The sequence below is a fragment of the Hypomesus nipponensis genome, chromosome 28 (assembly GCF_054491055.1).
Source record: "Hypomesus nipponensis isolate SF chromosome 28, ASM5449105v1, whole genome shotgun sequence".
Lineage (NCBI taxonomy): Eukaryota > Metazoa > Chordata > Actinopteri > Osmeriformes > Osmeridae > Hypomesus > Hypomesus nipponensis.
Genome location: NC_140388.1, coordinates 13,014,085 through 13,039,993, shown reverse-complemented (window position 1 = coordinate 13,039,993; position 25,909 = coordinate 13,014,085). Strand labels below are relative to the sequence as shown.

The 25,909-nt window shown below is 44.1% G+C and overlaps 2 protein-coding genes across 2 annotated transcripts; one reads left to right on the top strand and one right to left on the bottom strand.

Annotated features, from left to right (window-relative positions):
- The first annotated feature begins 715 nt into the window (after positions 1–715).
- On the top strand, positions 716–9,269 carry golph3a (golgi phosphoprotein 3a). Its single transcript, XM_084694724.1, has 4 exons — positions 716–1,158; positions 5,305–5,436; positions 6,304–6,418; positions 7,075–9,269. Exons 1-4 carry the CDS (start codon positions 946–948, stop codon positions 7,497–7,499), a joined length of 885 nt encoding a protein of 294 aa, XP_084550850.1. The 5' UTR covers positions 716–945; the 3' UTR covers positions 7,500–9,269.
- Positions 9,270–10,496: 1,227 nt separating this feature from the next.
- Positions 10,497–16,958, bottom strand: LOC146220127 (von Willebrand factor A domain-containing protein 7-like). The gene is made up of 14 exons (XM_084694890.1): positions 16,760–16,958; positions 14,765–15,034; positions 14,524–14,617; positions 14,301–14,423; positions 13,846–14,032; positions 13,511–13,683; positions 13,258–13,370; positions 13,050–13,166; positions 12,333–12,533; positions 12,110–12,242; positions 11,810–11,956; positions 11,610–11,702; positions 11,126–11,397; positions 10,497–10,948 (listed from the first exon to the last, which is right to left on the bottom strand). The coding sequence occupies exons 1-14, from the start codon at positions 16,946–16,948 to the stop codon at positions 10,580–10,582; spliced, it is 2,481 nt and encodes an 826-aa protein (XP_084551016.1). The 5' UTR covers positions 16,949–16,958; the 3' UTR covers positions 10,497–10,579.
- Between the last annotated feature and the right edge of the window lie 8,951 nt (positions 16,959–25,909).

The following is a 25,909-nucleotide window of genomic DNA, read 5'->3' as shown; positions in this document are numbered from 1 at the left end:
CTTCAGAATGTGAGTATTTTAATAGGCTACAGTTATACAGCAACTAGTTACGGTCACTCTTAGTTTCCATGGCTAGATTTGAGATTTTTTTCTTGCTTCTTATGTCTTAATCACTTGAAGTATTAATTTTTGCTCAAATCCGGAATGTAGGAATGTAAGCGTGTTTTGATGAGGAAGTGGTGCACTTTGAGATGAAGATTTTTGACGTTTACGTTCATAAACAAAGTATGATCTACCTCGCACGATGACAACTGCTGTTGAATTGAAATGAATGGGATGTCAAAGAGGATAATCTCTGGATTATACCAAGATTTATGTGAGTTTTAGATTAGAATACAATCCTGAAGGAGCCATGCAAGATGTCACAATAACCTCACACGACAGTTTTTTCAAATGTTGGTATTGTCCAAGAAGGAATGCAGTTATGTCAGGCCTGTTCGGTTGCTTTTAAGGTAACTACTCCATATTTGACAAATTTCACCTACAATAGGCCTAAATATAATCCGGCAGAAAATGCATTATTTGATCAAATATTGATATTCCAGAGCTGTTTCCGACGATCAGTTTTAAGACTCCCACAAACTTTCACCATGTATTGTCACCTGTTCTCAGTAGTTAAACTGCTCACACCCATCCTCTGTTGATTACCTGAGCCTCCAACAGTGCCACATCCACCGCTATCGTCATCACTGGCCGCCATATTGGACAAACTGGACTCGCTAGCTAGAGTGAACGAGACAAGTAGGAGGCAGGTAGCTGGAGAACACAAGTGCTTCGCCCTGGCTTTTAATGTAACGGCATTGGTGGCTGTGTTGTTGTCAGCATAGACGAAACACTCGGCTGCAGTTCTATGTGTCGACATAACTGAAGAAGTGTAGGATCTCGGCCATAGAGAGTCCGAGGGGTATCGTCTTTCGTTGTTGTTTGGACTTGGTATCGGTAGACATGACTTCCTTGACACAGCGGAGCTCCGGCCTAGTGCAGAGGCGGACCGAGGCCTCTCGTAGCGCTGCCACCGACAAGGACAGAGGATCCGGGGATGAGGATTTCGAGCCACGGCGCGGTGACGAACAGGACGACGAAGAGAAGGGAGACTCAAAAGAAACTCGTCTCACTCTCATGGAAGAAGTACTGCTCCTGGGACTGAAAGACCGCGAGGTATAAACGCTAAATGTCATTTCATACATCTTGATAATATTAACGCTGGCTCGATTGCAAACTAGCACGACAGCAACCGATAGCTAGCTAACACTATATTTTTGTCAACATTTACGTTTTCGTCGTCTACTAGCATGGCTATTGCTTGTAGCTATTCTACCGAGGGAGTCTAGTTTGTCTTTTAGATGGCCATCAAATCAGATGTTGTGGGACGTAGCTAGCCCATCATGCTAGCTAGAAAGTTAACTACAACTGGATATCTAGTTCAATATGAAGTTTGACCTGTCTAGTTTAGCCTACACGTTCCTAGTTTTGAAATTGTGCATGCTAGCCTAGCTAGCTAGTTAAGCTACATAACTATTATGATGTGTTTAAAATGATCTCCTAGGCTAGTTAGCTGGGTTGGATAGCTAACATGTCACTGGGGAATAACATTTATTTGGATAGACTAGCATAGCTAGCTGACGTGAAGAACGACATTCTTTCATAGCTATGTTGAAAATGTATGATCACCACAGCAGCCTCGACTAAACATATTGGTAAGAATAAACGATTTGTTGTTCTAGGTACATTTGGTAACATACTTGGTCATATTGCGAGATCTCAGAATACAAGCAAGTCAAATCTGAAATTGTATAATTCATAAACCGTTGTTGGATAAAGATGGCATTTATATTTATGAAGGAGATAAGATTCCTTTCCCCATAAACGCTTTAAAAGTACCACACTACTGTTACCTCCCCTCCCCTTGTTATTCTGTATTGACAATCAGTACAATGTTCTCAAATTCACCAACTTGAAAGGGTAGACTCACGTAGATGGTACAAAGGTTGTTTTCAACCCTGCTTTAATCTCGGATAGGGTCTCTGTAGGTAATGAACAGGTCAGAGTTTTCAAAAAAGATAGTCATAACAACAGCTCATGTTGAAGTTATCTCATTTGTGAACCTCTTCCTTTGATAAGGGACAAAAATTGGATTTGAGGAATGCGCGGTAAATGACAGATAACTATAGCTTAAAAGTGTTGTTGTGGCTTGGAAGTTCTTCCAAGGGTATGCAAGCTGAAGATGCAAAATGCTTAGGTGTTCATGATGGTTGGTGTCGATCAGAGGTGCCTGATAACGACGATTCATTTGAATCAGGTGTGTTGGAGCAGGGAAACATCTAAAACATGCAGGACAGCGGCCCCTGAGGACCAGGATTTGATACCCCTGGTGTAGATGGTTCAGTCGTTAGCAGTTATGCTTCTGTGAACTCACGCCCCCATACACGTATCACATGGTATTCCAATAGACACAATACCTATAGCTTTGTGAAACCAGTTGTTCTTGAAGCTGCGTTTCGTATTTAGACTCTACGTCATGCTCTTTATTTGACAACTGAAGAGAGCGTGCAAATGTGGAGTTATGTGCGATCTGGTGAAAGTTAAGACCGGTAAGGATGTTGATTCAGCCCGCGTGGGGCTGGACTTGGGAGCTGTCTGAACTAAGGACGAGGTCCAGAGGTGGCCCTGAGTGAGCAATGTCATGAATATTTGAGTCCTCATTTCCTAGGCTCCAAGACTTACAGTATTCAGCAAGTAGAATTATGCTTCAGCAGCATATTTTGTATCGTACATCATGGTGTTTCATCTCTACTGCTGACTCCATACTGTGTCGCACTCAGAAACTTAGAGCAGGTCTCATATCACAACCAGGACTAGAGAGTAAAGTGACTTACACTGCTGTAAAGATGTGCCAACAAGAATGATGCTAAATATATTCCATCACTCTGTAGGTCACAATTTGCGATGTCAAGTCTTGGGTCTATTAAAGCCACTGTTGTTGGTTTAGAAAGCATCAGAACCCTTCACTTCTACACGCATCGTTTCATTTGAAATCAGAGGTGCATGCATCGGAGATATCGACCCTGGAAGCTCACCAAGTTATCCCTCCATAACTCAATCCCCCAGTTAGCTTCAGTGCGGCTCTTCCTGCTCGCTAACTAGCCTTGACGGACACCCCACCTCGTTCATCGTAGGGAGGGAATTCAGCCCAGGACCCAGGCTGGATTCGAACCCCGGACGCTGCAGCGAACTACGGGTCTTTTGACGTGTTGAACAGGATGTATGTCTGGTTCTCAGGAAACAGGAGGCTACCTTTACGGTAACCCTTCCCATCACAGATCTCTTCACAGTGGTTAGTCTCCACACGCTCGTGGCGTCAGTGCACACAGTCATGTGCTCACACAGCCTGGCGTGGAAGCAGCTTCTGTGGGAGTGTTAGCTCTCTTGTGGTCAGAGGGAGGGCGGGGCCGCTCTGAGAGATGTTAACACACCTGAGAGTGAGTAGATGCTGTTATTGCTGTCTGTTCCGTCTCCCGGCAGACCAGCAGGCTGAAGTCAGCGACCAGGCCCACGACACGGCAAGCAAGAGTGAAAGAGTGCAGTATTAGTGGGCTGTGAAAATAGCATGAAAGATGTCTGTAATGTCTGAGCTGCACCCATCCCTGTTATGTGACCAGAGTAATAGGAGAGATGTCCAACTCCAGTCGAGCCTATATACTCCCTCTTGAGTCATTAAGAGCTATGTCTACAGGACAGATGGTCAAAACAAACAAGTTTAGGCCTCGTCCTGCCTGCTGGATTAAGATATTGTAACTAGAAATGAGAGAAGCCCAACTTCTCCTAAAGGGAGGCATGTGTATCTTTCTGTGATCTCATTCTACAGGCTACCCTGATTTGGCCCTGCCTACTTCAAGGTACAGTTACCATGGTTAAAGGCATGTCGGTGTGTCCATGGGGATTGTACATAGATCTGTACTTAGATAGACCTTGTTGGGAGCCAGTATTCCTCAGAGGGGTTATCTACATGACATGACTCTACTCTAGCAGGGCTTGTTGGGAGAATTGTTGACAGTGACGGGCGTCTCCCTAGCAGTCAAACCTAAAGGGCCAGATCTCTAGCTCTGCTCCTGTTGAGCTGGAAACCATGGCTGCATCGATACCTCAACCCTACAGGCTACTGCAAAATATATCTAACTAAATTCCAGTTTGTGTAATCACCAACACAACATCTCCTGTAGGATCCTCCAGCCTGGAGCCTGGAATAGATCACAATGAGCAGAGATCCATGGGCTTTTTATCCTCTGTTTCCCTCTTGGTCATGTTACATAACCATTTGGAATTTGTTTGCAACGGAGCTGTTGAGATATTGACTGAGATATTCACCCAGCCTCCTGTGATTCATATTCAACAACACTCGCTGAAAAACCATGAGGTATGAATTGTGGAGAACAGTGAATTGCCGGCGTTTATGACCATGTTGAAGAGAGTCATCACAATTGCACACAGTCACAAGACTGCACCACACGCAGCTTCTCCCAGTCCTCGTGAACCCCAGGTAAGTGGAAGAGGAGGAAAGAGGACTTTGAATCATTTCTCACTTCCTGTTGTTTCCTGACAATCCTCTCTTTGTGTTGTGTAGTTCAGAGCTGCAAGATTAGTTTCAAAGAGGCTGAAAACAGATACACAAACACACCAAGACACACACACAAAATGGGTCGATATGACTCCCAGCTGTCTCCTTGCATGGTGAGGTTGTCGTCCTAATGACAGAGCAGTTGTAAATGTTGACACACTATGTTGTCTGTCCTGTTTGGCCCCTGCCCCGCCTCAAGCTCTTCCTGGTCCGACCAGATCTGGAACGGCATCCACGTGGCCGTAGAGCGACTCAGACGTGGAGGAAGGAGGGCGGGAAACAGAGGAAACCCTTAGAAACACCATGGCAGCCATCTTGTTGTGTTTGGGATCAACGTTTCGCTAGGAGCAAACTTCAGATTAGCTTTGTTTTCATTCGCCTACGTGTTTGTTGGGAAAGATGGCTAAGCAGATGGCAGAGCAGTTAGGGAGTCGGGATGTTAATCAGAAAGTTGCCGTTTCGATTTGCGGCCGTGCCAAATTACATTGTGTCCTTGGGCAAGGCACTTCACCTTACTTGTCTCGGGGGGGTCCCTGTACTTACTGTAAGTCGCTCTGGGTAAGAGCGTCTGCTAAATGATTAAATGTCTATCAAATCCGCGGTATGTTCATGTCTCCTTTTCACAAGCAGTGACACTGCATGGTGTTTGTTCCGCGGGGGGTTTCTAACGTGCCTCCTCTTAACCCCAGGGCTACACCTCCTTCTGGAACGACTGCATCTCATCGGGGCTGCGTGGCTGCATGCTCATAGAGCTGGCCCTGCGGGGACGCCTGCAGCTGGAAGCATGCGGCATGCGGCGGAAGAGCCTGCTGGCCAGGAAGGTGAGCGGGAACGTGGCTGTGTACGACTGTGTGGGTACGACTGTGTGGGTACGACTGTGTGGGTACGACTGTGTGTGGGTACGACTGTGTGAGTACGACTGTGTGGGTACGACTGTGTGAGTACGACTGTGTGGGTACGACTGTGTGGGTACAACTGTGTGGGTACGACTGTGTGGGTACGACTGTGTGGGTATGACTGTGTGGGTACGACTGTGTGGGTACGACTGTGTGGGTACGACTGTCTGGGTACGACTGTGTGTGTACGACTGTGTGGGTACGACTGTGTGTCTGTGTTGAACTGGACAGTTTGATTGTCAGTGTGTACGTTGGGCTCATCACCGTGTGTGAATGTGTGCATCTGTGTTAAGATCACACATCGAACTGCGTCATAACCCTGTCAAGAGCTCCGCTTCCCACAGGAACAAATATCCTTTAGGTGTGTGTGCTCCTGCCAGGGTTAGCTTTGCCAATGAGGCTAAGCAAAGTCACAGCAGGAGTGTGTTTTACCACTCCCACACACAGCCAGGCCAGACTGAGCTGGGCAGTGCAGGGTTAGGTCACCATGAAGTCACACTTTCTCATGACTTGGTTGTGAAGCTTTTGCCATTAGAGGGAGCTGTTGCACATAGTATATCCATTGCTTAAATCAAACATGTATAACTGTTCAAGAGCATTGTTTGTTCTGTAGGTACACACCAGATCACACTGAGAAAGTCATCAGAATAAACCAGTGTTCTTTCCAGTATCAGTTATTTCATCAGGAACCTGTTGTAGCGGTATGACCTCTGTCTACATGGTACTGGCTCTGTCCTGGTGATCTCGGGGCCGCCCAGCGTGGTGTGTTCTGATTGGTGGTTTTGTCTCCAGGTGATCTGCAAGTCGGACGCCCCGACGGGGGATGTGCTGCTGGACGAAGCCCTGAAACATATCAAGGAGACCCAACCTCCTGAGACTGTGCAGAGCTGGATAGAGCTGCTCAGCGGTGAGACACACACCTGGTCACCTCACACACCTGCACACCTGGTCACCTCGCACACCTGGTCACCTCACACACCTGCACACCTCACACACCTGGTCACCTCACACACCTGCACACCTCACACACCTGCACACCTCACACACCTGCACACCTCACACACCTGGTCACCTCACACCTGGTCACCTCACACACCTGGTCACCTCACACACCTGGTCACCTGGTCACCTCACACACCTGGTCACCTCACCCACCTGGTCACCTCACACACCTGGTCACCTCACACACCTGGTCACCTCACACACCTGGTCACCTCACACACCTGCACACCTCTCACACCTGCACACCTCTCACACCTGCACACCTCACACACCTGGTCACCTCACACACCTGGTCACCTCACCCACCTGGTCACCTCACCCACCTGGTCACCTCACACACCTGGTCACCTCACACACCTGGTCACCTCACACACCTGGTCACCTCACACACCTGCACACCTCACACACCTGGTCACCTCACACACCTGGTCACCTCACACACCTGCACACCTCTCACACCTGCTCACCTCACACACTTGTGTAGTGAGGTGTGTGGTAAATAAATAAAACATTTATTTCCACAATATTCACTCTCCTCTGTGTGTGCTGTGGTTCCTGCAGGTGAGACATGGAACCCTCTGAAGCTGCACTACCAGCTGAGGAACGTCCGCGAGCGTCTGGCCAAGAACCTGGTGGAGAAGGGTGTTCTGACCACGGAGAAGCAGAACTTCCTGCTGTTCGACATGACCACCCACCCGCTCACCAACAACAACATCAAGCAGCGGCTCATTAAGAAGGTCCAGGAGTCTGTGCTGGAGAGATGGGTGAACGACCCCCAGCGCATGGACAAGCGCCTCCTCTCCCTCATCTTCCTGGCTCACTCGTCGGACGTGCTGGAGAACGCCTTCGCCCCCCTGCTGGACGAGCAGTACGACCTGGCCATGAGGAGGGTGAGGCAGCTGCTGGACCTGGAGCCGGAGGGGGAGGGCGCCAAGCCCAACGCCAACGAGCTGCTGTGGGCCGTGGTGGCCGCCTTCACCAAATGAGGCCGCCGGTTTCCTGGCAACGACGTCTTGGGTTTGTGATGGGGAGGAGGGGGTGGGTGACAGGAAATTGAGATATTGGGGTGAGGGCAGAGAGTGCTGGCCCGCTAGGTAGGAACCAGACTGACTCGCCTCCTATCTGGGCTTCAGGACCAGGCTGCCCCACCCTTCTCACCCTCCCATCCTGTTGGTTCCTCTTCTTTCTTTACCTGTAGATAACTATCCTCCCACCCTTCTCCTTCATGCTCCTCCCTCTTTCTGCAAGATGTGTCATTTAATCGCTCACTTTTTCAAAAGAAAATGAACCGAAGAAAAACTAAAATAAAACTCTGAACTTTGAGTTTGAGTACTGGGTAATGTTACGGACAGCAGACTGGCTGAATCAGAGGCCTCCATTCATGTTCTCTGTGTTCCCTGAACACACATTTATATATAGAATATCATTTATATATATAAAAATCCTAAAGTATATTAATCCAACAATTCTGTTCTTCTGTGTACATGCACATTTCATGTACAAACATAGCTGCAGTATATGAATGGAAAATGCTCCTGACAAGTCTTGAAGTTGATTTACTCTGTCAGACATGACATGATCGGAAGTCTTTGTCGTTTTCACCTTTGTTTCTAAAAGCTGCTTGTCAGACCGGGGTCACAGGTGTTCCTCCCTGTTCAGACAGAGGAACCTTCTGACAGGTGTGTTCCTCCCTGTTCAGACAGAGGAACCTTCTGACAGGTGTGGGCCTCCCTGTTCAGACAGAAGAACCTTCCACGGTCAGGCCCTCTACGCTGAGGGTGCACCCCTGGCTTGGTCTAAAGAAAACAATATACATGTGGGTTTAGAGAAGGTATTTCTAACAGGGATTTAACTGTTTAAAGGAAAAATCTATATTAGAGTGATCTTTAACCCCTCTGCAGTTTTCTCCATGTGCCCGTTAATTTGGTAATATAAAGGCGCCATCTGCCCAGTTTTCCATTTATAAATGTGATTTTTCAGTGTGTGCAAGGATTGTGTCTTGCGCTTTGCTTTCTCATAATGCTTTCAAAAATCTATAATCGGTTTATTTTTTTAACTTTAAAATAATCAAGACATTTGAAAATAATTCAATAAAATCCAGCGAATGTGGTAGTTTGTGTGCATACCAAGGTCTGAATAAAACAATCAAAGAATGGGGGTTCACATTCCAGTTCTTTCTATATAAAGACTCGCACAACCCTTCTCTGACTGGTTTGGTTAGCTTGGACTCTTGAGCAAAACATGTCTGCATTTATATATTTTCTCTGGAGCGGGTGTTGATCTGGACATTGGGGGGTTAGTCTACTGGTGCACCCCCCCCCCCCCCCCTGGAATTTGTGTGTGTAAATGACAAGAAAGCCTTTGGACCAATCACCATATCTTGCTCTTATTTTTACGTTGCATGATTCTGAAACGTTCTTTTTTTGTCTTCTCAGATGCTTATTTGTATTCATTTAAAATGCAATAACTTTTGTTACTACATTCTTTTTGCTTTTTGTTTTCAAATCCATGTATCTTGGTAATGGCATTGCTTAGAAGCTAGCTACCTTCATGTAATGTATGTAGCGAAGACTGCGTCGTATCAGCGGTGTTTCTGGGCAGTGATGCAGAAGTTAGCGCGTCAGACTGCAGCTCTATAATGAGGTGCGGACTTAGAACATGGGCTGAATCTGTAGATTTCATAATAAAGGGACCTCTAATCTGTATACTTTTATTTCACCATAAAATAAACTAAGATCTTGGAAGTGCCTGAATAACATTTCACAGTTCATTATTTTGTTTTATTTGACGTGTGCGCATTCTTGCATGGGTGATATTTTTGTCGTCTCACATCAATTGTTGGTTTTATGCTTTTGATTCAAAAGTAGATTTAACAATGTCGTGACTGCTATGGGAAGTAATTTATCTGCCAAACATTTAATACTAGACACCCCTCTAAATCCGGCGTGTATTTCCACCGGGAACATTAGAGAAAGTGGATTCATCGCTAGGTGGCGCAACAACACAATGATTCCTGACTCACCTGCCGTCCCCGCAACCGAGTTTTGATTGGGATCAAGCTACACCTGCAAATGAGTCCCATTCTGAGCTGAATTTTACGGTCCGATTAGCCAAAAATCATGCAATGTACACCCTTCGTTATTTTGATAATCTCCTACCCAACATTCTATTGGAGCAAATGTTGTTTCTGTATTCAATTTAACCGCCAGCTCAACAAGTTTTCAAAGTAGAGAGGATGTTTGAATTATGAGGGTAAAATCACTCGTCGACCAAGCCCCGCCATGCTACCACACATGGTAGCCATCACCGCCTGTCAGGTCCTTACGAAGTTCTGCAGTCCTGCCGGGGTTTGGCCACAAACGCCCGGTTTATTGTTATTGAATTTGAGACGTTAGACGAAATGCTGCGGTAAAAAAAAGGCTAACAATTAGACTAGTAAACAGTCACAAAAGCGTGTTTAGTAGCTCTTCCCTGACCTTGAAATGTGGCCTATCTTTGACACAACCGTTTTCCTGTAACCAACGTTGGACTGTCAGCTTGAAAAACGGTGACCTGAGTTGTGTTCGGTCTCTGAATAGAAGTGTTCAGTTTCTGTGACACATTATTTAAAGTTCACGGTGATTAAGAGTTTTGACCATCTCTTCAGAAATATTGTGACTAACTGGGTTTAGCAATCTGCAGATTGGAAAGAGAGTTTAACAAACAGCTCAACATAAAAATGCCCAGTTCAGACCAGGGGCGTCGTTAGACCCTTTTTACCGGGGCACGTGCCCCAGTGATTGTGATTAACATAAGCACACAAAAAATCGAATGTCTTCCGCAATGGGACATTTATTATGGTCCAAAAAGCAGGCACAAATCAAGAGTCAAACCACAGTGTTTTAAATAGATTTATTCTAAGTGACATACAAAACATTGGCACTTCCAAATACAGACATACTTTAGAATACGATAATACAAGAAAGTTTCAGAAAGTCCCCCAAATCACCTGACGTTTACTCAATTATCTAATGGCATCCGTCGATATATCGAACTAGCAGTTGCGTTATCATGCGTCTCACACAGACTAGCTATAGTCCATTATCAGACAGGCAACAGCAGTGAGACACAAAGCAGACGACAGACCTAGCAGTCTCTCTGCTGCGCTGGAGAGGCGCAGCACGGCGTAGTTCGAGTCTGCAGCACCCGGGGCCGCAACCTCGACGATCAAGGTGACGTCACTGCCGGTAGGCGTGTTGGCGGGTGCTGTGAACAGGACAGTTCCTTTAGCGCTCGTCCCTGTCTCCAGAAGTAGGCTGGTCGGAAAGGAGGAAGTGAACCCCCTGTCATTGGTGGCTTGGATGGTGACGTGTCCTCCCATCCCATTGGTTGACACGGTGAAGAAAACGGAGAGGGGCTCTTCTGGGCTCAGGTCACTATTGCAGGTCACTACAGCCTGACCAATCAAAATGCAAAATAGTCTTGGTAACTGACACCACACAATGGCAAATCACACACAATTGTGACAAGTCAGATGATTCACAAATACCGTAACCATCAGATGTGTCTCTCTGGATGGAGAGCTGGTGGAGGAGCTGTGGATAAGTAATATCTGGCTGACCCGAAGGCTTACCATGACCGTGAAATCGGAGATTCGGACCCCAGTGGAGGACTGTCTCCGGAAGACGATCGGTGCAGCCTGGACTCTGCTGCTGTTCACTCCACTCAGACGCACCCAGTAGTCGCCCACAGGAACCCTGCCCAGCCTCACCAGGAAGGTCCCCCCACCCAGGGGCTCCACGCTGCCGTTGACCTCCTGCGCCCCTGAAGACTCCACCAACGCCACCTCCGTCACCTCCAGAGAGTCGCTGCCCGTTACCGTGATCATCATGGTGGTATTGCTGGCTGGGAGGATGTGAACAGAGAGGGTAAGGAACTGGGAGACCTCAATCTGTGGTCAAAGCTTCTGTCAGTTGAGGAAAGTCCAAACAGGAAATATAGCTACAAGATACACAGCTTTTCCATAATATTTGAATGCAAAGTAGTAACTTGATGTCAGCTAACAGCAGTTAATGGTCGAATTAACACTTTGTGTTGCTAGATCATTTATATCTCACCAGATGTTGGGCGGGTGTTTAAAACGGACAATCCCAGATCAGGGCCTTGACTCTCCTCCACAAAATCAAATAGGAGGTTTATGACACTCTGACCTGGAACAGGAAATATCTAGTAAAGTTATATCCATGGATATATTTATGTTAAATATTGTTATGCTCAATGTGCCTTTCAAGTAAAGTTTTAGTCAGATCTTTCTCACCGACAACTTTCAGATGGTAGAGCTCGCTAGAGTTGATTCTGATTGCCCACAGCCCCACTTGTGTAATCATGTTCACTGTGTTTAGGTTTCCCACAGATTTGACTGTTGCCAGTGAACCACTGACAACAAGATTATTCTGGGACACACCTGTGGACGCAACAGCAAGGTTAAATGTTGGTTTCCAAAGATACTGAGTACATGCTTATTCAGCAGAAACACAAACTGAACCGGATCATTCAATTATCTGCAAAAATGGTTACTACATGAGGGGTAATTCAACTGCTTCAAGACTGTTGTCACCTGAGGGACTGATGAGAGTGAAGGAGGGCGATGACCCTGTGACGTACATGGTCACACTTGTCACAGATTCATCCACCAAAAAAGAGAAATGATCTGCTTTTCCAGGGTTCCTGACAGCCTGCAGAAGAGTCACCTGAGAAAAAGGAGAGATGTCGCAGAGATGAGACATGAGACGCCAACTATGACTGTCAGGTGGATCTGTGGATCATAATCTCTGTGGTACCAGGTTGGAGCTGGTGGAGTCTAAGATGACGCTGGTGGCCTCGGGTAGCTGGGCCTTGGTGACCTGGATGGCCAGTCCCCCGGAGGCCTGGGCCAGGTTCCTGTACAGCTGGGGGTCCAACGCGCCCATCTGAGAGGCCTGGTCTTGCTCACCACTGCGCCTTCTCCTCGCCCTGAACGACCCAGTGAGTAGGAAGTGCACCTGAATGTAGCAGTAAAAGAGAGAGGAGATTGGCAGGTATTTACATCATCAGGAATTACTCCACTTGAGTCATTGTTTGTGCCAGACACGCACTGGGCCGTTTACTAAGCTGAGGCCACAAACAAGGAAATGCCCAGGCTCCAGGTAGGTTCCAACCCTACTACTACTGTCACCTGTGTTGGATACATTTTTACATCGTAAAACCTGGGTTCCCTTCTCCATCTGATTCGACGTCTCTGTGTCTGCACCTGGGCCCAAACCAACCTGTGCCTCCTGATAATGGTTTTTTTTTTTGCCCTAAAATGAGAGTCGGGTGGCTGAGCGGTTAGGGAATTGGGCTAGTAATCAGAAAGTTGCCGGTTTGATTCCCAGCCGTGTAAAATGACGTTGTGTCCTTGAGCAAGGCACTTCACCCTACTTGCTTCGGGGTAGAATGTCCCTGTACTGACTGTAAATCGCTCTGGATAAGAGCTTCTGCTAAATGTGAATGTAATGTAAAAAGCAGGATCGACTCACCACTGACTTGCGTTGCTCTATCAGTGCCAGCGCCGTGCCGGCCAGGTGTGGATCTTTGGCCACGGAGTCAGTGAAGAGGAAGATCTCAGAGGAGGGAGGAGCACTGCTTAGCGCCAGCTACACAACACACCAGGGAAATACCACAGAGTTAGTGTGGACCTGGTGAAAACCTTTTCAGAAATGTGACTGTTTTAACTGTTGGTGTCACCTGGAGTCCTGACAGACTCATCTCAGGGAAGTCTCCACCACCTCCAGCTGTAAGGCCGTTTATCTGGGCTTTGAAGATGTCTGGATCTGTTGTTTTTGTTAATGGCCCGAAGTCTGGTTACACAGAAAATTGCAAATACATTTAGGATTTTTTGTTGATAAACTCTATACATACTGCACTGGTTGCAGGTTTGAAAGGCCAAAGTAAAAACTTGCATGCACCAAGTAATAATTGACCAATGAGAATGTCCCACCTGGATCGTTGAAGGGGACAAGGATGTAGTATGAGGGCTCATTTGCTGTCCCCCTCCTGCTGTCAATGATGACTGAGGCCACCCTCTTGACCTCAGCAATGTCTTCAGACATGCTGAATGAGGTGTCGATCACGAAACACATAGCCTTGGATTGACGGGAGATCCCCATCATCCTGGCAGAAACAAAGAGAGAGAGGCATTGAGAAGAGATTAGGAGAGAGAGAGAGCGAGTACTAGACAGAGAGAAACAAAGAGAGAGAGGCATTGAGAAGAGATTAGGAGAGAGAGAGAGCGAGTACTAGACAGAGTTATACAGCATTGTGCACTCTTGATACCGTAGGAAGGTTCTGTCCCCGGCAAAACCTCGGACGTCCTCCAGCAGCTGTCTGGTCGCAGCTTTCGCCACATCCGTTGCGGTCGCATGTAGAAAGCCGTGGCTGGACGTCAGGTCGTCTTTGTTGATTCCCCCTGTAGGCTCTATTTGGCTGCTCCAGTCAGCTAAACCTCCATGGCTGCACTTTCCTGTGAACAAGTGCAGTTGAGGGCCGGTCAAGTGCTCATACAACCTAGGCTGAGGGTTTGAATCCTGCCGAGACCATTTCCTGCATGTCCTCCCCTCTGTCTCACTACATTTCCTGTCAATCTTAAATGTCTGTCCAATTAAAGCTGCAATGCCCTAAAATATATCTTTAAAGGTGCAGCTGATGATTGGAAAGGAAACTTTGATGCTCCAGTCTTACATGTTTGCAGAGACTGCAAAAGCCATGTCTGGGATACAGTAGAGGTTTACCCATTGGTTTGGACTTTTGACCAAAGTAACCAGTGATTAGTATGTTATCTCGGAGGATGTTTTGGAGAATGTTGTTGTGGCAATCATCATCGACACAGCTTTGACAGGTGGGTGTGGACTTATCTGATGAAAAGATAATGGATACATAAACCATGCATTATTACGTTTCATTTTCAGTATTGCTCACCTTACATTTCTCAAAACATTCACTCAGAGGACATACCTGCAACATTGCCAAACGAAAGGTCTGATCTGATAAGACTGAAATGGGGAAGCTTGTTTCCTAATTCAATCCAGTTACTGTGACTATAGAAATCCTTTTGGGTATGAAATTAAAGACAGATGCAATAAACATGCAATTAAATCAAACAGAAACTCAAATATTGAAGCATTTCAAACAAATTTTTAAAAATATTTCAACATTTACAGACTCATGTGTAATTATTTGTATTCGCAGAACAGACCTGCACAGTGTGCATGATACTTCCTAGTTTCTCTCTTGCATCTTCAAGGTTTCCTTGTTTGAGCTTGTATTTGACAACAGCCAGGCCATCAGTAATCACCTTTTTTCCCCTCACAAACTCTTCATTGTCAAAGTGATACTCGGGATTGAATAAATGGATCACGTCCACCTCTACATTTGTCCTTTTCAGGTCTCTTTTGGCACGATGAAAACTATTAGATCCTGATGAGGAGCAGGCTCGTGCAACACTCTCAGTAGTCAGAGGTTTGGGCTTCACACACACACACACACACACACACATTGTCTTTACAAAAACATATTGAAACTTTTTTTTTTTTGCTTACATGCATTTGTCAATACTGAAGCCATTGTTTCAAAACTATTCACAGTTTGCATTAAAAACATACATCTTGACCAAACAGTTATTCTCACCTCCAAAACTCACTAAAACTGCCAAAACACTATACATGTCCCAATGCTCAATTTGCTTGTTTGACCATAACACCGGCCACAATTCTCACTCAGAAAGCATACATTGCCACTGATCTAAAATTATTAACTTTCATCTTTGAAGTTGGAAAGATTTCCAGAAATCCAGGAATTTGCTTCAGTATAATATTTTTTCCATATTTTTATATAGTAACTTACTTTTGTATATTGTATTTACATTTGAATATAGTAATTGACTTTAAACAAAAAAGCAAATGATCACATGTATAGAGTAATCACTCAAACTGTACGGTACTTTGAGAGTTCTAGTTCTCCAGGGCCGGATGCAGCCTGCTTTGACTGGGGGGGGGGGCAGTGAACATTTCTGGGGGGGCATCATGATTACGGAAGAGGGTCGTATAACTTTTTATATAACCATTATGTTATCATTTTTTTGTCTGCTTAACCATCTGAGTGTTAATCGGGCGCGGAGCCAGATTCCCCCCACACATTCGGGGCTTAACCCAAACCCATGACATATCCTGGGGTTGATGTGATGCTGGATAGGATCCTCCACAGTGCAATCACGCGCACAGCTCGCGAGCGAAATTTTGGGGCATTCATTTGAGCGCAAAATAGTTTTTTTGAGCTCTATGTAAAATAAACCGCCGCCGTTTTCCAATTGGTAAAAACATTGTCTATTGAAGGTGATGTCTTTATAATTTCTGACTCCAAATTGTCGACAGGGGAAGCAGAAACATGTAGCTTGGCTGAGTACTCAAACCAAGTTTGAGAGCGATGCCTATTGGACCTTGGCTGAAAATACGCATGGGGTACGTTTGCAGAACAGGCTGCATTGGATTGCTGTCATTCAAACCATGCTCGCCTTCACCCACAGCAGCGGTAACGTTGGTACCGAGAGACAGGGAAGTGCTTCCTTTAGGACCAGCACGCTCTGGCTGGAGAATGATTTTAATATCCCTTGTTGCAGGAGCAGTAGTAGATGGTTTGGGGATCAGAAATCAATGGATGATAAAAGGTTTTTACTTCTACTGTTAACGTCTTTAACCCGTGTATCTTCTATGAAAACAAATAAAGATTACAAATGAAACAGAAGTATGAAATTCCAGGGTCTAACATTAAATACCAATGCTTCACTTTACTATTTGTCAAAAGCCCTCCACTAAAGACCGATATACAATAACTTTTAGAACAAGTGAGAGGCAAGGATTTCGAGGTTGATTTCACTTTTATCGGCAAACGTGGATGCGGAGCTCTAATCTAAAAAGCTTGGGGGGGCGCGGCAGAAATCTGGGGGGGCGCAGCCCACCCCAGCCCCCCCACCCCAGCCCCCCCACCCCAGCCCTTGGATCCGGCCCTATAGTTCTCCCTCTCTCATGCATTTTGAATTTATACCCTTCTGTCTGTTTGGAAACAAGTTAAAAAACTGCTGAAATTGTAATTAGCTGTCTAAAATTATTCCATAAATATGTGGCTTTTTAGATTTCGTTGTTTCTGGTTATTCCAGAAATGCACAACATCCTTAATTCTAGTATTTTAATCTTACCGGTGGAATGACATTTTGTCCCTCAGTGTTGGCAACGTCGATGCACACCTGCAGAGTGGTCTCTAACACTGCCTCCTCTGTGATGGCATAGTGACCCTTGGAGCCGTCTTTAGAAAACATCTGGAATCCAAGTACCCCGTTGTCCAAGATGGGGATAATGAGAGAGACTAATGCTACCAGGGACAGCATGATCAATATATCTGAGAGAGAGAGAGTAATAAACAATCCTGTGATTAATGAATAGACAGAAGTTTATTAATTTATTTTGTGAATAAGAGGGTCGCTGTTGCAATAGCAGAAGAAAAGCATACTGCACCTGAGGAGGTCTCGATGATGAAAGTATTTTTTCCTGCATTATCTGCATTTATATGGAACCGCGGAACAAAGAAATGTCACTCTCAGTGTTTGACATGTTTGACTGGTTCTGTCCTGTTCCAACCAGGAAAGGAAGATCTTTATTACATCCCATTTACAAACTGAAAATCAAACACATCAAAAATCTCATGGTTACTTATCTGCTGTTTGGCGACTCATGTTGCTTTGTGATCCACAGACCCAAGACATGCCATAAAATAACCTGTAGTTTTTAAACATTAGACAGAGACAAACTTGTAATTTAAAAGAAACCTTCGAATGTGTGTCCAGAAAACAATGATTTCTTCATCATTGTTTGAATACATTTTTATGTTTTCTATATATGTTTTATTCAAAATACAACATAGACAGTCTTGGGAAACTGACACCAATGGTGATCGCACACAGTTGTGACAAGTCAGTTGAGACATAAATATCATAGCTCTAGCAGTTCAAGAAGAATTTAGGAGAGAACGAGAACGAGACAGCAAGTGAAAGAAGCATGGATGGAGGACCAAAATGCCCTCCTTGGAAAAGTATGATTTGTCCATGGCTGCAGTTCTTTATTAAAAAGTGCAGATGAGGGCGTCCCAGTAGCTCACTGATCAAGTGCTCATAAACAGGCTTTTTTTCTGGCCTGGACCATTTCCATCATGTCCTCCCCTCTGTCTCACTAAATTTCCTGTCAATCTTCTCTCACTGTCTATCCAACTAAAGCAGCAATGCCCTAAAATATATATATTTACAAGTGCAGTTGATGATTGGAAAGGCCACTTTAGGACATCTGTCTTACATGCTTGCAAACTGTAGAAATAATGTCTAGAATACAGTATAGGTTTACCTTTCGGTTTTGATGGTAAGCTGCTATTGTATCTGATGGTTAGTATCTTATCTCTGAGGATGATTTGAAGAATGTTGTTCAGACAATCATCATCAACAAAGGTTTGACAGTTTTGATGAAATGTGCACACACGCACTTTCGTTTTCAGTATTGCTTACCTCACATTCCTCGAAACACTCAGAGACAATACTTGCAACATTGCCTAATGGGGTGTGTGATCTGAGAGACACATTCGACTGTGTGATTGAGGACCAGGATTAGTCAGTCCGCCAAGAAAGCCAAGCTCTACGTACTGACCCTTCAGGTCGAGGCGGTCCCACCAGAAGAACCAGAACATGCCCTGAAACAAACGCCTTTTGTGTCCTTTGTTGACCAGTATTGATAACCACCCTTGAGGGCTTATCCTTCCCCTGTCAGCCTGGTCTCTAACCTAATGAAGTAATCCATCAAATAGTTTAACATTATTAAGATTGCAGGATAGATGTCAGGTGTCTGACACATTTTGGTGGCAGTTGTAAACGGTTGCCCCATGTGGGAGCATGTTCATGTTTGTTGTGGTCGTAGTTTTAGAAGGTTCGCATTAGAGGCAACAAATCCTAGTTGGTTTAGTTAATTTAGTTTAGTTAAAGCCTCAATGTTTTGTTTTTTTAGATACCTATCACCCTGACGTACAGTGTGAGAGGTATAACATACAGATCACTGAGACTGGCCCTCTGGGGCTTAGGAACCTGACAACTTTAAACAAAATATCTGAAATACAGGAGGGGTTTACTTTTCTGATTGGATGGCAAACTGGCCAAAATGTTACCATGGAAATGCAGGTCAGCATCTTGTTTTTGACAGTGTTGTTCCAACAGCTCAGGCAAAGGTGAAAAACCTTCATGGATGAATCAATAATATTATAACTAGGATTATCTGAAAGCTTTGTTAGCACGCGTTCATTTTCAGATATACTCACAAGAGAACGTACATGCAAATATGCAAAAGTTGATGTCTGATCTGATAAGACTGGTATGGGGTTTGTTTCCCGGGTTCATCATTTTTTCCCAGAAAAATGATCTACAAAGGCTACAGTATATTCAAGGTGCCATGGTTAAAACTTCAATCGAGTTTGATTGACAGGGTTAACACAACAATTCTCTGGAACAGGATTGATGGAACATAATTGACTGGAAGGATTTACAAGCAACAGGTGGCTTAAAAGTAAATGCCTTATTGGTACATAGCAATAAAGGGTTGTTTGTAGAGGTAAACTTGTTAACTAAACCCTGGTTTTCCCAATCAGGCAACAGGGGCTGTGTTAACTTCAAATGACCAATAGAAAACATGGACAAGTCTACCAGATCCTCAAATTATCTCTAACACAACCTGCTCCGGACCAGGTTAGGTGTGCAGCATGAGTTACCATGGTAACCTACCCTCTTAAGAAGTGAACTACAGTCGTGACATTGAAAATTCTCACTTGGTCTGAAAAGGTTGATAAAACTGCCCCCTAGTGATCCAAATTTGAACATGAAGAAAATGCTAGTCAAATTTTAGGAGAGGAGAGAAGGAAAGAAGATAACATGAAATACACATAATGAGCAGATTTCAGACATATGTCGAGGAATTTATGTAACGTGTTTCAACCTAGCCTGTCTCTCCATGCCGCTGCATATAATCAGTTTGGATCCTTACTCGGGTGATTTCAGACTGGGTGTATCATGTCAGGTCATGCACAGTTGTCGTGTGACTTGAACGGCATAGTAATTCCATGCAGATTTTTTAGTGCCCTCAGGCTACAGTTCAGTTCAGAGACATGATACAGATTGTGGCTCCCAGAACAGCGAGCTAACAAAGTTAATATACTTTTTGTCCTGCATAAATTAGGTGAACTGCTTCAAATGACAGACACCATTTCACTTCTCTCTCTATCCCTTGAAGTTGTGAGTGTGTATGTTCAAGCGTGCACGTGAGAAAAGGAGAGTGAGCATTTTCTTTTTGTGTTTTTTTGTTTTGACTGTAGCCAACAGGGATAATATACATAAGTGAATAAAATACAAAGTACTTCTGATAAACATCTGAAATTCACATAAGAAGGTTCTGATGCAGACATACAGAGAGGCAATAGTATGGACAAACCCTGTAATCGGCCAAGTTTACGGCACGAATACCAAAGGTTGTTTTAATCGGTCTGTTCCAGGTTTACCTCGAGTGGACTTGTCCTCCGCGGGTTGATGTGACTGTTAGGACGAGCCTGATGTGATGTCACACCTGCTGGCCAGATGAGAGGGGCAGACGTGTTTCTGTCTCTGTACAGGACAGGACACACAGTCAGTGGAAGGACACAAGCACGTTGGCCCACACAGCTGATTCCTGTTAGCAGACCTGCCCTGCATTCATGTAGAGACGAGCCGTCTTGGCCCCTGTAGAAATATCGAGTAGACTGTGTCATGCTTAGAATACACTAGAGGGGGGAGATAGCGTGTTGTCACTGGCTGGTCATGACTTTACTAGGTAAATGTATATATATATTTTTTTATCATTTCATTTTGGACAAAGTTCTCATTTGAGTCCTTAAAGTTTGTGGATAAAAATTACAACTTCATTTGAGGTGTTTACCAGATTTCAAATACATCTTCAACCCATTCTTAATTCCTTCCATATTGTAAGATGATAAATAGGGGTTCCTGGGATTGTCTTTAGCCTGTAAATTCAGGAAACAAAACAAGCTTATCTAATCTTGTTTTTGAACGAGAGATACTGCTCCACGTCATGTTATCCTCTGTATATCTAATATGGAGAGTTTGTAACTTGTGACACATTTTTTGAGAATGTGAAGCTTTGTTTGGCCATACTGACAAGTCACACACACAAACACACGCACAGCCACATACACACACACACACACACAAACACGGTACAAACTCTTAGGGCCCCACAAAGCCTTGTTATTGTACTATACATTACACACAGAGGAAGTTGGACATCTGTTTAAATATAGCAGCAAAGCCACTGTAGTTCAAAGGTATTTATTTGTTAGACGTTTGGGGTCAGACGCATGTTAGGGGACTAAGTTTGTAGATTGAAGACAAAAGATGATGTATGGAAATCTTTTTGCAAAGGTTGAAAAAAAAAAATTCGAATAAAGTTTTGAAAGCTAGAAAAAATAATAAAGATAAAACAAAAAAAAAGGTTGAACAATGTTTTTGGAAAAACAGTTTTGAACTAAAAGTTTTGAAAGGTTAAAAAGATTATTTCAAACAGTTTCTTTTTTTTTTAAAGGCACTCTGACTAGGAAGGTGCCACATGCATGAAACTTACTCTGGTTACTCATACTAGTCCCATCAATGTACAATAAGAATAATTTAATTCTGGGATATACAGAACATATGCACTCAATCAAATTCATATGGTCAAAAATAAGTCTCATTGTATATTTCTCTCTCTCATTCTACCTCTTCTACTTCTCTCGCTTTCAAACACACATGGGGGTGGACCATGGAAGGGGAGTCATGTTGACAGAGCAACAATAACAAACTACCAACGTCTTGTGTGTCCATGTAGACAAGAGAGAATTCAAATGTCTTGCCTAATCAAAAACACAATTTGAAATCTCACTGATGACAAAACTGCTTTTTAAATGCCAACCAATTTTTCTGTGGTCTTCCCACCAAATGTATAGTCTCAAACGATTTGATCTGAAGTTCCCTTTGCTGTGCATTTGTTTGAAAACGGATGCTTGTTTGGTAGCTGCACCCTGTCATCTATGGATAGACTAGAATTGGAAGTGAAAGAAGTAACATTTGGTATGCATTATCTAATGATGAAGGCGGCCTATGTCGTCATTGTGGCCTTACGGCTACCCCATAAAAGGTGGAATTTAGGAAGTCTGAAACATTCCCAATTGAGTTAAGTACGATTTTTGTTAGTAACTGAGGGAACACAAGTAGCCTAGTATTTTCTTTGAATGCTGACTGGAGTGTATTAGAGTCATGTGTTGAAGTGCATTTAACGAGTCTCAAAGTTTGAAGCTGGATAGACAGAGAGGCTGATTCACAGAATCTATTGCAATTATTGAAGACGCGGATAGGAATTGTGTGACTTTTTTTCTACATGGAAAAAACACTTTTTTGGTAGTGATCCAGACAAGCTTCAACATCTCCCCAAGATACGTAGTGTAGTTTATAAACCTAATCACTTCCACAACATTTTAACGCTCGTCCGGAGGTGATTGGATCCAGGACAGTGCAGTCTCCCGCAGGCAGCGGTCAACCTCTATCTGATTGGCCAAATAAGTGATAAATCTGTGCGGATGACTCCGCCCCTGGTCCTGTTTATACATGAAGCAGCGCATGGAAATTATGCCTCAAGCAACGCTTTAAGTGATGAACACAACCGCACAACGCTAGACTATTTTACTCGCACTAAACGGAATTGGCTACGTTAAGACTTCGGTATATTTATCCCATGGTCTTGCACGATTAAAGGACTTTTTCTGTTTGATTTTGATTGTATTTCCCGGGTAATTCTACCCCGTAACTTTTGTTTCGGATGTAATTTTCTTCGTATGCAAGAACATTAAACAGACGTTTGGAAACAAAGACATGGAATATATAGCCTACAACGTTGAGAAACCATTGGTAAGTTGTTGTAGATGTATACTTTTTTCTAGATTACTATTCTTTAGAGTGTTTGGTTTAGTTCCATCGTGTCTAGCGTATCGGAGCGAAAAGGCAATGAATGGAAGTTCACTCTAACGTCGATGCAAACTGGCCTATAGGCTATAATATTGTAAGTTTGCACAAAATTGACTGTGATCGGTTAGCCTGCAAATTGGGTTAAATTTTCAAAATTGATGGTTTGCGTTTGGTGTTGAAGCCTCAACCCTTCAAGGATGACGCCGCATTTTCATGACTAAAAAGCATACCATGGAGGCAATGACTAACAGCTGATTTAAATAAGTCTAACACCATCTAGTCCTCCTGCATTTACTTAACTTTAAAGTTATCAATTATGGTTGTGCTCGAAGAATCTGATTTAATGAGAACTGATTCTGAATGTTTGCAATTCACTGAATGTGCATTAGTTACACACTTCATGTGGACTACAACATGTGTTCTCTCTACGTGTCAGTAAATCCTTGAGGGCATGTCTGTTTGTGTTTACCAGATTCATGTTGCTGTTCACACACCTCCCCAGATACTTTCTCGTTTGATCATAGCTATTGTTGATCTAGGTATGAGGGTTTGGCTACTGTATCAATAGACTGTTTTATTATAATCCTGTTAATAGTTGCAAGCTTTTTCATTTGTTGGTGAATTATTCCCAAGAAAATGTAATGGTAATGTGTTCCCCATAAATGTCTGGCTCTTCTAAGAAGCATTGCTTTACTAAATCATAATTAAATCATAAATTGTTGTCCTCAATGAAAAAAGAAAATGTTCTCTCAGAAGAATATCTAACCCGATTACCTTTATGGTATTTCTAAAGGTAGCTTTCTGAGAATGGTTTGTCATGTAATTGTTTGTGTGGCTTCAATTAAGCGATACAGCACCATATTTGGAGACTCACGAGTTACCATAATCTCAGAGAGAAGACCGTATCTTTTAGATTTAACTTCAGAGAAATACTTTTCACTAAACTCCACAGTCCCAAGTCCACACAACCTTTTTTTTCCAAAGACATCATTGTTTTACCATTACCTTGCTGTCATACACAAACAGCTCAGTTCAAAATACTCAGTGGCTAGCAAGCATCAAGGGAAAACCTGATTCCTCTCAGTTTGTTCCGGAAAAAATGAAGGAGATGAGTATGCCACAACAAGCCCTAGGAAAACAGATGTCAGAATGTGTGTAGGTGGAAGGATAGAAGGCTAGTTTCTCATTCCCCTGTTGCTGTCGAGCGTGTGCTGGGCCAGAGGAGAGCAGACTAGAAGCTTTTTTTGGGCTGTTTGCTTGACTTGAGGCCCTGTGTCCGTTTAGAAAATCACCACCTCTTCGCAGACCGCTAACCAGAGCACTCCTCCCTGCTCGCTGGCAGCGGCCTGACTGAGGAGGGGACGGGGCGAGGAGCCCAGCTGGAGGGAGGCACTGGCAGCAACGCTGACTGGAACTCAAGTTTGTTTGGATGCCTGACCTTTCTGCTGGGTCTGTTTATTCCCTGTAAATGTGAGGTCTCTGTGGGTGTGAGTTTTCTCTGACACGCTGCATCTACTACGAGGGGACAGCTTTGGGGCATTGGGGTGTTTCAAGTTCAGGTTGTGGAGGGGTTTATTGAGGCTGTAGATAGTACTGTACATCATTTCATTATGGCCTGACTGAGACAGTGTGAACTCCCTGGCTTGCCCTCACTTCATCCCTGTCAGAGTTATAAAAGCCTAAATTAGGAATGTTTTTTATTAGCTTAGTCTGATGACAGTAATAAGCTGCAACATTGCTTATCTGACCCGTCAGAAGCTTTCCCCAGTTAAATTACTCTAAACCAATAAAACGTTCCTTATTTAAGATTTAATTTAGTTTAAATAGTTTAATTATTATTGTTTAAAAATGTCAAACTAGAACACATGTTTCAGCTGGCTTTATTTTCTTTCGTTATTCCCCAAGTCTAATAAAGCTTGTCGCACTGTAAATGGCACATTGTCTAGGCAACTTCCTATACCTGACCTAGATATACAACACAATAGATATTGCATCTGGGTATATTCTGGTCTCAAGCATATTTGTGATATTTTGGCAGTTGAGGTTTGCGATTGGTGAGACAGAGGTTGTTGGTTTGCATATCAGAAGATGGTGTCATCACTGATGGGAATAATCAACGATACGGTCCATTTTCTAGCATAAAATGCAGAACAGTTTCTTCTCTTGTCAGCGTATTGAGGGAGCCTCTCTGTGCTGCCAAGTATTTTCTGCTCTTTTTCGGTGATCTCACAGACTGCAAAGCTGAAGAATGTAGAACGGGTCTTATTGTAACGCTTTTCATAAGTATTATTTCCACATCTACACGTCCCATTGGGATCCTCTCAGTGTCCTAATGCTGAAAATAGAGTGTGGAAATTGAGCGTCTTTGAATGACCAATATGGCTACGTTCCCCTTTCCTTTTAAAGAGCAGTGTTGGATGACCACTCAGCAGCAGTCTTGGGTAATAGGATAAGGGTGCACTTTAAGTCTTCATTAGTGGATGGTGGGGGTCTTAAATGTGGATCGGCTGTTAGCTTTTGAAGGTTAGTCATTGTATAATCACTCTTAAAATGGTTTCCTCCAGTCAATAATCTGAGTGAGTTCATTAAGAGTTGTCTCTCCAGGTCCTCACAGACGGCTGCAGGTATCTGTGAAGATTTAACTAGAAGAATCTTTATCATCGAGTCTGTGATTCTTTTGTTTTGAATTGTTTGGGTTGGAGTTTAGTTTCTGTACAAAAGCTGCCAACTGAACATTTGTGTTGTGCAGCTCAGAGGCAATTGCTGATTGACAATCTTTTGTGGTTTATTTTTGTTTGGATTCAAATAAGAGTAAAGCAAAACGTGTGCCACGCGGCGCCACAAGACCGTCGTTCAGAAAAGGATTTCGAGCTGTCTTGGCGTGAGCAGCAGTCAGGGTAGAAGATGCCGGTCCACAGCTGGACCACAGTCACACCAGGTCAAACCCCTCACCACTGGGCACACAGGGTTAGGTAGTCATACCAAACGTCCTAGATCACACTAGGAACACACACACACACACACACACACACACACACACACACACGCACATGCACCTACTGGTACCTAATGAAACAAAGGATTCAGGCTGTTGGAATGTGCTGGGCTGGACCGGGCCTCTCCAAGTGTGATGAGGTCTGCAGGGATTCCATGCATGCTGGCCTGGGCTTCTGTTACCCGGGGTCCACACCTCCACACCCCACACCTCCACACCCCCACACCACCCAGGCTCAGGAGATACACCAAACCCTCCATGATGTCCTGTTAGATCTCTGC

Bases quoted from the DNA above. Each gene is read 5' to 3' on its own strand.
- LOC146220127 (XM_084694890.1), bottom strand. From the start codon at position 16,948: ATGCTGTCCCTGGTAGCATTAGTCTCTCTCATTATCCCCATCTTGGAC. The intron at 15,035-16,759 runs GTAAGATTAAAA...GTGTGTGTGAAG, and splicing joins GACAAAATGTCATTCCACCG to CCCAAACCTCTGACTACTGA. The intron at 12,243-12,332 runs GTACCACAGAGA...CCTTTTTCTCAG, and splicing joins ACTCCACCAGCTCCAACCTG to GTGACTCTTCTGCAGGCTGT.
- golph3a (XM_084694724.1), top strand. From the start codon at position 946: ATGACTTCCTTGACACAGCGGAGCTCCGGCCTAGTGCAGAGGCGGACC. The intron at 1,159-5,304 runs GTATAAACGCTA...TCTTAACCCCAG, and splicing joins TGGGACTGAAAGACCGCGAG to GGCTACACCTCCTTCTGGAA. The intron at 6,419-7,074 runs GTGAGACACACA...TGGTTCCTGCAG, and splicing joins CTGGATAGAGCTGCTCAGCG to GTGAGACATGGAACCCTCTG.